General features: G+C 43.3%; 1 protein-coding gene across 1 annotated transcript in view; it reads right to left on the reverse strand.

The window, feature by feature from the left end:
• The window catches only part of FSTL4 (follistatin like 4), a 199296-nt gene that overhangs the window by 171701 nt on the left and 10956 nt on the right, over positions 1–16639 (reverse strand). Inside the window, exon 2 of the mRNA XM_034067179.1 lies at positions 15694–15727. Within this exon, the coding sequence (XP_033923070.1) occupies positions 15694–15727 (34 nt within the window). The remainder of the gene's footprint in view (positions 1–15693; positions 15728–16639) is intronic.

The following is a 16639-nucleotide window of genomic DNA, read 5'->3' on the forward strand; positions in this document are numbered from 1 at the left end:
CTTTGACAGTGGAGTTCTCTGAAGAAACTCCACCTCCAGCATACTTGGAGGTATTCATTTAACAAAAGGAGGGCTGCTGGAAGGGCACACAATGATGTCTAAGAGACAGCAGGGTGCTGGTCCTGGAGGCACTGGTTGAGATGCTGGATGCTGTCACTTTAAGCTTGCCCTTGCTCCAGCAGCAGCTCTCTAACACAAACACCACGAAGGTTGTCTCTCAAACCTGGCACTAGCAGTTAACACAAACTTCATAATTATTCACTGCACACAACCACATCCTTCTGTATGTTCTGCATGATCTCTCCAGCCGTCAGCAGAACAGGAGACCAAGCAGCTAAAGGCCAAATTTGCAAACACAGCCAGGCACACAACTCCCACCACTGCCTCCAGAGGGGTGAGACATGGCTCTGGACCAAAAGCAGGGCTGGCCCGCAGCAGTGCTGCAGGGTGATGGCAAGGATGCCAGGGGTGATGGCAAGGATGCCAGGGGTGATGGCAAGGATGCCAGGGGACTTTGGTGCAGAAGGACAGGTTTCCCATGCAGACTTGAGGTTGGTAATACCCTGCAGACCAGAGCACACAGCAACCTTTCAGCACTGATGGGACACCAACATCTGGCCATGGTACACCAATGTGAGAATGCCCTGGGCTTCCCTTTGGATTTGCTCCGATGAATGTGCCAAAGGATTCAACAGGAAACACACCTGGCTCCAGACCTACACACAGAAAAAACAGTGGAAAACACAAATAAGCACCAGCAGCTGCGGAGCAGCAGAAGTATGTCTTGAAGAGAACAAATCCATCTCCTAGGCTCCTGGCCTCCTGCAATCGCTGCCCCATCTCCATAAATGACTAAATCAGGATTTAGTTCAGCAAACCAGCCTAAACCCAGGGCTTTTTTCTTTCAAAGCATTTGGTTCTCTTTTGTTCCACTTAATCCTCCCTCTCACCCTTCCTAATTGCCACAGGACAGAAATCATCTCTCCCTGATCCTCCTGCACCTCTCTCCAGCAGCAGCGGGCTCCCTGGCAGCATTTTCATTCTGCTGCTGCTCCTCTTTCACAAGTGATCCCATTCAACTTTCCTTTAGCCAATGAATTTACTTCCAGAGAAGAGAGCCTTAAAGCTCTTTCTTACAAGCCTTGAAGAATCGCTTTCTCTGCCCATTGGCATGAGATGCAGCACTGCAGCAAAAGCACAGCAGCAACCAGTGCTTCTGAAAGGTCATGCTCTGCAGAAGATGAAGTGCAGCCAAGGGCAGACCCCACAGCAGAGACACTTCTGCTCCAGCCTGGATCAGACCCAACCTCTGCCCCAACCCCAACACCCTCCAGCATCACTGATGGGTACAGCACAAGGCCAGAAATAAATAGCCTCATTTTTCAAATGTAATTAGGTTCTCAGAGGCCTTGTGCCTTCATGTAATTTTACATTTAACGTCTGACAGTATCAGGCATCCTTCGGTCTGGGACTATGCCAGGGAAAGGAGCTCTCTTGGGTGAGGTACCACAGCAGCACAGCAGATGACTGCCCTCCACTGGTCCCACAAGCATAGAGGTCCCTCTCCAGGAATCTGATGTGGCAGAACCATGTTCAGCTTCGCATTGCAGATATTTTAACGTTTGATGTCAGTGCTCAAATGGATGCCCCATCCCTGGCAGTGCTCAAGGCCAGATTGGACACCAGGGCTTGGAGCAACCTGCTCCAGGGGAAGGTGTCCCTGCCCATGGGACACCTTCCCATGGGTTGGAACTGGATGAGCTTACAGGTCCCTTCCAACACAAATCAGTCTGGGATGGTATGAAAGCACTGGAGCACAAGCACCCCAGAGGACCCAGCATCTCCTTGCAGCCGATTCCAAAGCAGTGCCTGTTTTTCCACCTACAACATGTATTAGATCAATTGATACTACTTCCCTTTTAAACTTGCTTCACTGAAACCATGACAAAAGCACAAAACAGCAACCGAATGAGGTTTGCACACAGAGAAAGCAAAGTCTTCCAAATCATTTGGACTAATATAGCTCTGGAATCAATAGAAGTATTTTTAACTGCGCTCATAAATTTCTTGTTTGCTTCTGCTACTGAAAGTACCAGAATAGATGGAGCCTCTCAGGCAACAGCAGAGCCTAATTCAGCATAGAATCATAGAATAGTTTGGGCTGGAAAGGACCTTAAGATCATCCAGTTCCAACCCCCCTGCCACGGGCAGGGACACCTCACACTGCGACTTTAACACCAGCCCGAGTCCCTCGGAGGCTCACATCTTTCCTGCAGACTGAGTGACCCCCATTACAGGGGAAAATACTAGAAGCTATAACTCATTTCCAGAGGATATTCTGCTACTTGAGTTTCCAGCCTTTTTCTCTTGTTATATGCACACAATTGGAATTATTTATAACTCATGAGAGTCCATACGTAACAGTATGGACAGTAACATCAGTAACAGTCTGCCATTGGCAGACTGTGACACACTAAACCCCAAGAACTAAAGGATTCACTACCACTTCAAGGAGAAAGACACATCCTAACTATCAGGTTACACAAAATAGACACGTGTGGTAGTATTATGAAGTACACAGCATGACAATTAATTTGATTTTATCTCAGAAACCATACCAGCTTTGGTGATGTTTGCACTCCAGTGAACCATGTTTTCATGTGTTTTTCCTTATATCAGATGCAGGAGAAGGAATTTTTTAGGGCAAAGAACAACCAAGAGCCACCGGCAAAAAGAAAATCAAAAATATCAATTCTAAATCCCCCCAAAATAAAGTAGAAATATGCCAGAAATAAGGCTCAGACTCCACCAATGCCCCACCATAAATGTACCCCTAAAGTCTTTGCTGCCAGATCAGTGTCTTATCTGAAGTCCTACAGTCAATTGGCATCACATCAAACACTCTCTAAAGTTATCCGTATTTTTGCAACCAAAAAGAAAAGATTAAAAAGAGACAGACAAGGGAGATAAAAATGGCTTTGGGTCTCCCATCCTTATCATAGCAGCTGGCAAACACACATACTTAGATTTTGATAGCAAGTAACAGGACTGTTTACAGTAACTTTAAAATCAGCAAATTCAGTTCAAGAATAAAGGGAGCTAAGACAGTATCTGGCAATCGCCATTACTGCTCTAGACCTGACAAACAGCTCATGTGTTCAACAGCTTCCCAACTTTCCTTCTATCTCAGCTGGCCTAACAAAAGATCCTGCTTTTCCCTACAAATCTTAACTTTCCTATTCTAGTGCCTGATAAATAGCCAGCAAAAAAAGCAGATTTTTATCTGAATTAAAGAAAAAAGAAGGAAGTTTGTGTGTTCTCTCCAAGGTCTAACTGAACCTTCTTAAACAAAACCCAACCCTTTCGCTTTAGAGAACTTTCCCAGTAGCGTGGGTATATTCCTGGATCTTCTTTTTGCCATAGAGCATGCCTGAAGGGAAACACTGGTGGCATCAGCAATCTCCCCACTACTACTACTAGCATAGGTGGTATTTCTACAAACCAAACATTTGTTTTTACAGCAGCAGCATGTGTAGCATCAAATGGAGAGGAATTTGTCTCACTGTGATCTAGAGAATGCTTAGCTTCATCGCTAGTCATGAAGCTGAATTTGAACTCATCCCTTCTTATCAGAAATCAAATAGAGACATTTGCTGTATTTAAATCAGCACAAGTCTCAATTTTAATAACTATTAGCTCTATTAGTTAATTTATTCTTGCTTATACGACTTTAAGCTATAAGGAAAACTACAGGGTGCCTCTTTAACACACTGCAGATGAGATTTTGCAATAGTGAGTTAAAACCGTCTAGTTTGGGGTGGTTTTTTGCTTGTGTTTTTAAATGCAAACTCAAACGGAGCAGTTCTGACCAATCACCTTTAACTACTTCGTGACTGAAAGCCCTTGGAGCCACTAAGGATACACGGTCCCCAGCCCCAGGAGTGAGGAGCCAGCACAGGTCAGCAGAGCTTCAAGAACCCATCCCCTCATCCTCCTCGAAGCCTTTCCCAACAGAGCATATCTAAAGACAAACAGCTCCATCTCTAAAGCTGTAGAGGAGAATTTTAGGCTCACAAAAGGAGTGTTTGTTTGAGCTAAGATGTAATATCTAAATTAACTAAGTGCACTGTGCTTAGCTCCCACTGACAGAGGGGCTGGATATTAATGGCTCTCCCACTAGAGCTGCCTCTCTCCGGAGAGCACCACGAACATCAGGCGCTTGCTGATCAGCACATCAGCAAAGGGGACACGCATGCATGGAGCCACGCTCCTCTGCCTGCCTCCAGTTAGCTGCTTGAAAGGAATCGCATTGCCGTTTTGACAGAATCCCTGTTGTCCCATGGGAATACACTGAAAGAATGAACACCAGGTTTGGTTTAAAAAGGGGCTGAAAATTATAGCTACAAACACAGGAATGGATAAAGGAAACCTTCCACTAGAGCAGGGTGCTCCAAGCCCCATCCAACCTGGCCTTGAACACTGCCAGGGATAGGGAAGCCACAGCGTCTCTGGTAACCCTGTGCCAGCACCTCAGCACCCTCATAAGTGAAGAACTCCCTGAGATCTCATCTCAATCTCCCCTCTGTCAGGTTAAAGCCATTTCAGTTATCTCATTCCCACTCTTAACTGCTGTGATACCTGAAACTGAAAATAATCCCTCAGGTTTTCCAGAGAAAATCCATGGAAAAGGTCCATGTTTGTGCACAGACACGCAGCAAGGCCAGCAGCACTGTTCTCATGATGGGACCAGTCTCTCATCCTCCAGCGAACCCACATCTCGTGAAATAATCACATTAAAGCTTCTGCCTTCTGGAAAGGCATGGGGTGAAAGGCAAGACAAAGGCCTGTAATTATGATTCGATTCTATTACTCTATTATATCTGTTCTCAAATACTAGAGGGTGCTCACTGAAAGTTGTCTGAAAGATGATGGGGTCACAGCATTAGAGGGAATACAGCTCAGCTATAATAAACATGCCCTGATGAACACTCATCCTTTGAAGAGAAAACCGTGATGTCTGATACACAGATCAGCAAGGATTTGTTCTGGTGATGTTATTTGTACTGGGTGAACATCAAAAGGTGGTAAAGCCATTTGCAGCATTGTCTCACATTCAAACAGAAATCTGTTTGAAGTTCACTCAAAGCCTGATTACTTCACCAGCATCCCCACACTTCCTATAGATGCATTAGGATGCTGCAGTGACAACTGCAAACTGTGACTTACCAAAAATGCTCACTTAGCAATGCCTTAATCCACCTGACCTGCTTAGAATATATATATATAGAGAGAGAGGTGTCATCCAAATGTGGACCTTCAAGTGCAGGAAGCATTTATAAGATTTCCAAAAGGAAAAAAAAAAAAAAAAGAGGGATTTCTGCTGTCTCTGCTTCTTTACTACTACCCCCATGTGAGATTTCCCTCTAATTAAGATGTTTCATAGTACTGAGGAGCAGTCAGGGCTTCCAGGATAATACAATGTACTTCTAAGGGCTTTGAGTTATTCTCCATGTTGTGCCTTACAGTTTTAACATTGTAAACTGAGATAGTCCTATATCCTACATTCTGCAGCCCAGGCCAGGCAGCTCATCATCACTATGGCAAAACAAGCTTCATTTTCCTAAGAGCCTTCTCTCCATGTTTCCCATGACTCCAGCTGCTCATTCCAGCTCCCAGCATCCAGACCCAGCACATCACCAAACTGTCCATGAGCTGTCTCCCACCTGACAGACCCATTCAGGGGCTCATCCATTTAGCTCAGTGATGGCCTGCTGCTGAGGTTCACTGTTTAAAGCATTATTATATAGTTTGGGGAAAAGAGTTCTTCATTTATGAGGGTGTTCTACGGATCACATAAGTTATTTCATTGTTGAACAGTGTTAGGCATAGCCTGGACCCAGAGTCCTGCACACTGGGCAAGTTCCATCACCATCTCGGGGTGCAGACGTGGTCACCTCACACGCTCAGTGGTACATCTGCTCTAATCCAGCAACCCTTTGTTTGCACAAACTGTTTTCCTATACAAATGCCTCTGGCAATGGACCAGCCCTCACTGACACGGGTGCCAGCAGAGTTGGACGTGTTGATAACAGCTGAGAGGCTGCTTCTAGTTTCTGGCTTCACTGACTCTATTCCCAGGGAATAAGGTTTGCCACAATGTTGACTCTGCTAAAAGCAGCTGACGAACTCCTGTATGTAATGGTCAATAAGAGCTAAAACCTAACCATCTCTATCCTATAATTTAAGGAAAACTAATAATGCTGGGGAAATAAATATGGGTAAAGAAGAAAGCACAACTATGGCAAACGAAACAGGAAACTCAAAGTGCAATAAACCTAACTAACTACAGGAAAAGTTATTCTTATTACAGGCAATTCACAGCATAGAATTTCAATGGGAGAAGCAAAATGAACAGAAGAAGGGGCATCGCAGGCCACTGTTGACCTGCTCTGCAGTTGCAGTGAGAAACTAAATTGAAGTCTTGTAAGAAATGACATTTAGAATAATTCCTGCACATGGAAGAAAACAGGACTTTTTCTTATGCTTTTTATTTCCCAAGTAAAAGCATAACTTCATGCTATTACCTGCTGGCTGCACAAAGTGGGTTTCAGCTGCGGCCCTTCCACCAGCTCTTGCACCCAACAAGCCACAGAACAGACATTTATTGATAACCTCCACAGAGCCAGACCAATGCGCTGAACAAATTTAAAAGCCAAAATCCAACCTCCATCTGTGGAAAGAACGGGCTTTGAAATCTATAGGTGCTACAGGACCAGAAGAACTTCTCATACGTACCAATTCTGGTAAAACACATTATTAGATGAGTTTTGTAATACATGTGAAATAGTTATATACTCAGAAGGAGCAGCTGGGCTGAGATGCAACCCTATAGATTGTCACATCTTTGGGGCCACTGGAGCAGGATTTAGAAGTTTGGCAGAAAGGAGGCACATTTTAAACTCACCAAAACTGAAAGAGTAAAAAGAGAGACCAAAAGACAGACGCCCTGCATGGGAGAGGCGAGGACGGAAAGGAGGAGAAGGGGACAAGATGAGGAGCACTCTCAGACTGCTTCATAAACACACATAGTGCCCATCTTGTTATATGCAAAACAACAAGCTAATACATTCAAAAGAGCTCATCGAACACAAGCAAGCAGCACAGCATGGATAAATAACCACTGCCTCATGACAAACAGAAATATTTATGGAAGGCTATTAAACTTGGATTACTTAGACATTGGAGCAGTTGCAGAGTTGCCAATCAGCTCTGCTGACTAAATACGTATTTATAAATGCTTTAGCTGTTTTATTTACCCAATGGACCAAAATGGCTTATTCATTCTATTCTGGTTTTATTTTGGTCTATCAAATACACTAAATGTGCAGTTAGGTGCATAATAAGAACTCCTTTAGAAAAATAATTGCATTACCTTACACACAGGCGATTTTTCTTTCCCAGACACCAACTGGACCACTCCACAGGCTCCTATGTTCTTAATAAATAATATACACACACACACTAATTACTGAGCTGAAACCTTGCTTACAAACGCAAAGTCCAAAGGAAACATTTACAAACAAAGCAGAGCCCACTGGAAAAAACACACGAATTTAAGCAAAGTATTTGCTACAGCAGCAGCCAGGGATGTGGTTGTGCTGTCAACCACCTCAATGGTTAATTCACTACAATGAGGGTGATAAAATCCTGGCACAGGTTGCCCAGAGAGGTGGTGGAGACATTCAAGGCCAGGATATGGATCTGAGCAACTTGATCTAGTTGAAGATGTCCCTGCCCATTGCAAGGGATTGGACTAGATGAGCTTTGAAAGTCCCTTCCAACCTAAACCATTCTATGATTCTGCAGGAACTAGACATGGTAGAAGATAATGGTACCCACAGGCAAGTACCACAGGGATGCTCACCCCAGCCACTGCTAATCCAGGCTGACAGCTCAACATGCTGTGTCTGCCACAGGTAGAGGCCACAGGCACTTTGGTCTAAGTGCCTGAGCTACAAGAGCACAAAGAGGGTAATTTCTGTCTATTTTATCTCATATTTGGGCAGTGAGTTGAAGCCCTGAAAACATTAACGTAATTGCTCTCCCTTATGGCTAAAGCTCAGTTCAGGAAGAAAAGGCAGGTTGAAACCTAGTGAGTCTGTAATTGAAAATATACCATGCTCTTACACATTAAGCAGACCAGCAGCACATTCAAACACCATGACTCTGAGTCCAGATGTGATCCTGGACTTTGGGCTTTCTGGCTCAAAGTCTGTGTTAGTTATTCTGCTAATGTCTGAGACATGCTGCATAACCAAACTTAAAGAGTATTTGCATGTTACATTATACCATTATTATCAGAAACATCTGCTGCCACTTTCTTATTCAACCCTCACAAAGAAGTTTATTTTATAAATGCTCTGAAGACTCAGGGTTTCCAATACATTTTAGCCTTCCAATATTACATGCAAGCAGTGTTTGCCCTTTCCACACGAGAGGGGCTCTGTGTCACCCAATGTTATGCATAGCAGCGTAATCATGCAGCTGAATAGAAAAGTAGCATTTCAAACAAATAGCAATGCTCCACCCAAAACTTGGGCCAACAGGACTTCAAATTTCACTTATAATTTGGCTGCTGCTGAGGATGTTAAAGTCAATAAAAGCCTGTTTGAAAGCCTCTACTCTTGTTCAACACAGGTTGTCCTAAAAACTAGTGCAAATCAACCCTGCTTTACTGATCTGGGTCAGCAGGATGTAAGTGGGAATAAAGATGCCCCCAAGATGGGATTTATGGAACAAAGTGGTCTCTTCCAAAGCACTGCCCAGTATAGGTGGAAGAGGTAGAGAAGCTCAGAGCCAAGGGATATCAGGGAAAGGAAAAACATTAAAGTGGTTATCTCCTGGGGAAAGATGGGTAATTTACAGGCTGTGGAGCACAGAGAGATTATGGGTAGACATGAAAGAGACGGAGAGATTGCCCTGTGGAATAAAACTAACCTCTCTAGTAAGTCTGCATAAAAATTTGGCATTCAAGCTGGCAAGGATCATCTCAGTCAGGAGATGGCAGAAGGCAGCACCAGGACTTGTTGAGACTCATCTCCTCCCTGACAGCACGGAGGATGCCCTTGACGTGCCACACTGGGAGACACAGGCAAGGAGCACACACTGCCAGAAGTGCCTTGCTCAGCATGGGCCAGAAAAAAACCACCCTCCTCCATATAACTCCAGGAAATAGGCTCATCTATCCCCCAGAGTTTCCAAATATGGATGAGCAGGATCAATTTACCTTCTAGTTTGGACACTACATGTTTTCTGCTGCCTCCCTCAATTCATGTATGGTGTAATAATGTGAAAAACCCTAAACATCTCAAGGGATTCCAGATTCCTCGATATGAAGTAGTTCAAGGAGCCTTCTGGACCATGACAGCAGGTAAGGCCATTGCTTTGCTGCAGGTCAGTGCAAGGTTTTGTGCTCTGCTGTAAATGGGTATCACTGATGGACAACTCCAGCATCTTCCACTAAGCAGTGGAGCTAACTGCAGTCTGAGATTTCTAGGTTAAGGATCTGATACTGATATCTACCCATGGATATGGGTATGCATTGTAAAGAATGCAAGCAATGGCAGCACCCTGCTTCTTTTTTCTTAGTAGCCTCCTTTTGTGCAGCAAGAGGTCATAAATGTGACTGATGTCCAGACTGTTCCCCATGCTCAAATGACAAACTGGGACCTCTTAAAACATGGGGCATGACCAAGCAGGGCTGAAACATGGCACATTGGTCAGCAACAGCAGCACAAGCAGCTTATGTAGCTGCCAAATGAGCACAGTTCATTCTGCTTTCAGATGGAAAAAGAGAGATGGCTTCAGGCACATCCAGCCTCAGCACTCCACAGTGAAGATGCTAGTTTATGAAGTATGGCAGTATGGAATACACATATGTAGTATTTCATGCCCTCCTGCAAATCCTCACAAAGTCTCCTAGCTTGTTGGCTTATCTCCATCCTCTTCCCCTCCTCACCAGGGGACTGAAGTCTGGCCACCTCCTAAGCTTGCCTATAAGCTCCTTCCTCTGACTTGCTGTTGTTAACAGCTGCCTGGTTTCCTGCTGCTCGTTTCACTTCCAGCTCCTCCGGGGTCCATCAATCTGCTGCTCCAAAGCCAGGTACTATTATATTTACTGACTAAACATTCATGCCCATTCTGCCCTGAACAGAATTCATTCCTCCTTCTGCCCACAAGTACTTAACTGCAGAAAGTGACTTACCAATTTACAAGAGGCTTAAGCCTGCAAAACCATTCTGCTTCCAGCATGGGAGAGCTGGGCACGCAATGGGTTTCTTTCGTCTACTGGCAAAGCTGGGCTAAACCATGGCTGCATTCACCTTTTCAGAAGTAATCCACCCAAATGAACCAACAGCCGTTTGGAAGGCAAACATGACCACTATTCCAAACAGTGTTCATCCCAGAAAACAGCTCAGAAACCCCCTGGCTAAACTGAAATTCACTGCTCAGTGCTTGCAGCTACTCATCCTTGTCCAGAGTCCCGTACACATGTGTACAATACCAACATCTATATTAAGACTGCTTAGGAGTATCTGTATTATTGTTTAATTTACTACTGTGCCTAACACTGGCTAATGACTTGATTATTTGGGGTTCTTCCCCCACCACATGGTTTTACTTCCTCTGTTAACTCTTGTCACTTAGAACCACAAAATACGCCAAGTAATAACACCATGGCTGATAGATACATGGGAGAGGATAATTTTGCCTCTCCCTCCCTTCCCAATTGGGTTAGTCTGACTCTAAATAAAATCCAAGCTAAAAAATGCCTTGGGCAGCTCCTTGAAACCATTCTTACTTTCATTATTCCTGGGCAATTCCCTGCCAACACTGCAGAACTGGGCATCCCCACTGCATCGTGTTTGAAGAAGAACATTCAAGTGGGAACAAAAAGTGCTAAGAAACTGAAGTTTCTCAGACCTAGAAAAACAGGAGCTAAACACCAAGTTAATATTCTGAGCACTCTAATGCCCTTCTCCAGGTAACAGATTGCCATTCGCTGACAACAGATGCCCTGACAAGCCAGAGGTATGCATACACATATGTATATTTATCAGTTTCATATAATCCGGATGTTACTCAGCTAGGCAATCAATCAAGATCCTGGAAGTACAACTGCTTCTAAAGAGCAACACAGCTACTGGCTTTTGGTGGGTTTTGAACAGGTCATAAGGAACAAAACCAAGTTTATTGGACTCTGCCAATGGGAAAACAATGGGATGAGAAATGAATAGGTGATTTACTACAGAAGTAATTACCACTGATCACTTCATTTGGTTTCTGAAAGGCTTGAGGAGAGAACCTTGCCATCCTGCCAAGTTTTGAGAGCTTTCCATCTTCCACGGATAGGCAAAAATTTCAAATGTGCAAAAAGAAAGGACAAAGTGAACAGAATTTCTAAAGGACTTCACCATTTTATAACCATGACTCAGTTTTTCATTGAGGACATAAGAACTGGAGTTAAGTGGCAAGTAAGGAAGTATTTATTAAGCTGTTAGCTGGATCTTCCACCACTACTAATACAGCCCTAGAGATGTTTCAATAAAACTATGGCATCTTGGGAAAGCTCAGGATGTGCTATATTCTACTGCTCCTCACTGTGGTTAAGAAACACACTGTGAGGATGGTGTATCTTAATATACACACACAAACACACACAAACAGGATATCCACAATTCAGAGCTTGTGAATACTTAAAAGAGGTTTCAGCCTTTTAATTCAAAACAGATAGTTAAAGTTCCTATCTTTATGGCAGCGGGATGTCACCTGTCGGAATAAATCTGGAGTTGCATCTCCTTTAACAAGATTATATGGTCAAACAGAGTGGAAGCAATCTTCTCGAACATTTCTTGGCTGAATGGTTTCAAAAGCATCTTTTGACACTAATTTGTTGAATGGATGATTGCGAGCAACATCAAAACAAATTAAAAGTTTTAAGTGCTTGGGCTAGATCCTCAACTACTGAAAAGCAAAGGTGGGCCATTAAATTCTGCATGGCTTTGCTCATTTGTAGCTACTGAAGATTTGGCTCTTCATGCTTAATGTGACTATAAATATACTTGAGCACAGAGTTATACACAGCAGACAATTAATTCTGGTAGTGAGCATCCTTCGGCCCCACACTGCCAACAGGAATAGGAGCATTTGTCAGCTCCAGAAGTTGCAGAATTAGTTCCTGTGTTCTTGCAACTAAAACAGCTGGGGAAGCCACTAGAGGCCCTGTTCTGCTCAACATGGGGAACGTGATGGACGTGAACGCATATGGTTTTACATACATAAATGATACAGTCTAATTTACAGCAACAGGTAAGTATCGCACATTCATCTCCACTCATTACACAATGAAAACTCACCTATCTTTAAAATTAAGCCTGGCCACTGTCAAGACAATTCCTTACAGATGCTCCCTTAAGAGCTTCTTCCAATTTACCGTAAACGCTTTAGTCTTCCAGTTTTCTGCTGCACACTACTCTCCATCCTTTCCACTAAATGCCTGCTGTTTCCACCCAATCTGCTGCTTTTCCCAGCTCTCTACTCCAGTTTTGCTCTTCCCCATCTGCTCTTTCTCTCTGTCGGGGGCAGCTGATGCAAAGATGCAGGTTATTAACATTTTTGTTCAGTTTCTCTTTTCTGTGCACTAAGGGCAGGTAGCACACAGGAAGTAGCAACAGTGCTGACACCTGAAACCACATATAAACCCATGGAGTCGATGATGGAAGAATATTTACATAGAAATGGGAAAGTAGAGAAGACTGAATAACAGATAAAAAGGTATGCCTGCTCTAACCTGCTCCCAGTTTTAGTCTAAAAGAGCAATACAAAGATGGCATTCAAATCCTGTGCTTGTTCACTCCATGCTGGGTCTTCCTGAGTGGACGGGTTGTGTTTTGTGGTATTGTTTGGTTCTGGCACCTCACACCACACACTATTACATGAGCATAATGCAGATGGAAATTGCAGTAGGTTGCATGCATGACCCACTGAGAGCAAAATTTCAACTTAATGAGCTTAAACTGAATTTCAGGAAATATTCTTGCAGCTTCTAATCAACGACCAGGAGGAGGCTTTTTGTTAAAAGATCATTATTAGTCAAAAAGGGTAATTTCTGAGCACCAGTTGGGCATCCCAGCAACTAAACAGATCTGCAGCCACTCATTCCCATTAAAAATCAGGAGGAAATCAGTCTTCATACATCATGGTGGAAGTTGGCTGCCAGCTGGAGTCAGGGAAGCATCTCCCTTCCGCACCACAGCAATTAAAAGATCATGTCATTATAGTTGATCTAGCACCCACAGAAGTCAAAGGAAAGCCATTCATCGACTCTAATGAGCTTTGGAGCAGCTTCAAAATTTCTCCAGCATATGGAGTCCTGACACTTTGGAAACCAAAAGCCTCCCAGTTTCACTACACTCATCCAGGGCTGAAACAGGGAAGAAAGTATTTCCACATCTACAACAATCAAGGCTTCGTTTCCTTTGAAAGAAAAGCATTGGCTTTCAATGGAAAGGACTCAAACCTTTAGTCCAAAACCAGAAAAAGCCTGGAAAGCATAAATCAGTGTTGCCTCTCATTTTGTCAGCAGCTCTTTTTAATTATCCTGGCTCATCCCTGAGCACAGGATAATAAAAGCAGGCACAGAGCAAGTTTGCTGCAGCTCTTACTTTTGTGGTGGCAGATATTTAAGTTTGAGGTTTTCAGCTTTTCAACAGAGTCACATCTTCCACCGAGGGAAGGGAAGAAGCACAACCATCCCCCCCCCAACCATTTCCCAGCTATTTCATTTCCTCAGGTACAAACTATTATCCACAAAAAATTACCATTTTGGGGGGGGGGAGGGGGGGAAGCCTGAATCTTAAAATTAGATCCTACCATAGCCCCAAATTCATAATAAATCCTTTCATGTGCATAACAAACATTTCAACCCTCTTCTTTTTCCTAGCACTGAGTGGTATCTGCTCTGCACACATTTTAATACTGAAGAGGCTGCTGAAGGAGGCTTTTGCTGAATTATTTCATAGGCACTATTGAGGGCTAACTCCAAAGAGGAAGATACTTAATCATTGCTGAAAATCCCCAGGTTGCTCTGCAAATCCACAGGCTTTTGTGACCAGGGTGTATTTACTGTGTCTGTCAGCATTTTCTTGACTTCTGAGGAGTTTGCAGTTCTTCAGAGATGATTATTCCCACTGTGTCACTAGGCATAAACTCGATATATCTATAGACCTTAACACCCCAAATACCATACCCTTGGCTCCATCTGTGGATCTAAGATGCTATCTGACAGAGAAGTTCATTATAACTAATGAATTTCTGAACAAAGGCATGGTTTCACCGTTCTGAATGGAAGTCAAGGCTTACTCATCCTGTGAAGATGATAAGAAGCTAGTCTAATTGAGCCTGGAAAGTTCCCATCTAGAGGCACTGATGTCTAAATCCAGGTATAGCTCTGAAGTAACATTTCCCAAGCACCCACATGATCTTAAAAGTTCAGCCCCACTTTCACACATTGCTGTATTTAAGTTCTTGTAGGTGTTGGTTACTTTCCATGGGGAGTAGATCTTGAAGACTCAAATCATACCTGAAGCAGGACTAGAAGTACTTCCACAAAGTTTTATTCAATAAGTCCACTTCCACAAGCCTCCTTGGATTCAGGATTCAGTCTCCTGCCTATAATCAATTGGACCACAAACACTATAGCTGGAGCATGACTGCAACGTTTCCACATCAAAGGTGCCAAGATGCTCTCCTGCATCTCAAAGCAACCATGAACCATCTAAGAGCCCTCCTCAGGCGGAGATCAAGGCAAGGCCAGTAAAACTGGATTTCCTCATGAAGACTGGCAGAAGTTTGACCAAACACACACGTATGCTGGAAACCTGAGCTAAACAGATTTCACCTTTAGCAACAGGCATGTATCTGATGTCTTCAAGCCTCTTTGCTGCCTCAGCCTCACAGCAAAAAAGAAGCAAACAAAACCCCATAGAACACAACCACAAAAATAACCCAAAATGAGACTATTTGCCCAGGTGATGTTATCCTTGAACCTGATCTTTTTCATTTAAGCAGTAAATAGTGGCAGTTACTTCTTCCCAATACACGGGATTCCTGAAACAAATAAAACTGCCGCTGGAACAGGAGAAGGGAACACATTAATCTGTTGAACAGGAGAATGCCTCATGTTCTACAGACACAGATGAGGGAAGCAACTGCCCAATCCACAAAACATCTGCTCAACAAACCCAAAATTAATGATAGCAACGAGCTCCTTGATGGCTCATTCTCACCCAGATGCTGGGAACCATCCAACAGCTACTCACAGCAGCAGCCAACCAGTTACTGACGCAAAAGGAGTTTACAGGAGCAGGACTCTTAACAAACCCAACAAACCTTGACTTGCATGCCCAATGCCATGATGCAGTTCTGTGCTGAACGAACAAGTTTCCATTGAAACAAGAACCCAATAATCTACAATCTGTGACACTAAAACCTGCCAGGCAAGGATTAGGAGGCAGCTCCTTTGAAATCCCACAGCAGCAGGCTCTTCAAAGTGTGGAAATGCTTGGTTTTAAGAGTTACTGTAAGAATACTCAACACTAGCATACACTGAAAGAAAAGTGTATTTTTTCCTACCTTTTCTTCTTGTAACTTCAAACCTTCTGGAGTCCTATAAAGAAAAAGAGACATTTTTGTGGGTTTTGTTGTGATTTAGGTTTTCTTGCTGTTGTTGGTTTGGTTTTAATACAATAATTGCTCAAAGGCACCATGAACAAAACCCCCTAAAAACATTAGTCATTGTCCCAGAGCAGCATCTACGAAGCTTTACACAATAACTGAGGAGTAATTATAAACATGTATTTCAGTTTGTCCACAGGTATTTAATGGATCAATAGATCAGCTAAAACGATTCCTCATTCTTCATTCTGTGATGAGTTACATGGTAGAGCACAACATCTTTCTTTAAAATGGATTTTTCTTCTCTATTGATATTAAAAGGGAGCAGCTAGGAGGGTTATTATTACTGTATCAAGGATTTAGGGCTGGGGAGGGAGGAGGCAATACAGATATTTTTAGCAGAGACATGTTCAAATACTTGAATAATTTCAAAGTAACCCAGCTACTCATGCTTAGAGCCAAGGGCTCTTTCAGCCTTTACACACCTACATGATTTGCCCTATTTCTTGCAAAGCATCACTACTATCTATAATAAACTTCTTTTAAAGAGACATTGCATAAACTCTCAAAGGGTTATTGTGATCCCAAGCAACACTAATTACTTACACTAGCGGCGAGACTCTAGAGGAATACATACTTCATTCCAAGCAGTAACATTATTTATGGGTTAATTAGAAACACTGACAGTTTCCATCAGTCAAGATACTTCCTGTATCAAAAATAACTAAATCACAGAGGACTCAAACACCATCTTGCCTAGAGTCCCATTGACCTGGACAGTGCCTACTGATGGGTGATGCCAGACTAACCCTACTGAGTGCAAGCTCTCCAGACCCCTGCCAGAAGCTTATAAGGGGCTTCTTACTTCTGTGGATGTGCCTTAACCTCATTCCATTCCCTTAGT

The sequence above is a fragment of the Melopsittacus undulatus genome, chromosome 10 (genome assembly GCF_012275295.1).
Source record: "Melopsittacus undulatus isolate bMelUnd1 chromosome 10, bMelUnd1.mat.Z, whole genome shotgun sequence".
Lineage (NCBI taxonomy): Eukaryota > Metazoa > Chordata > Aves > Psittaciformes > Psittaculidae > Melopsittacus > Melopsittacus undulatus.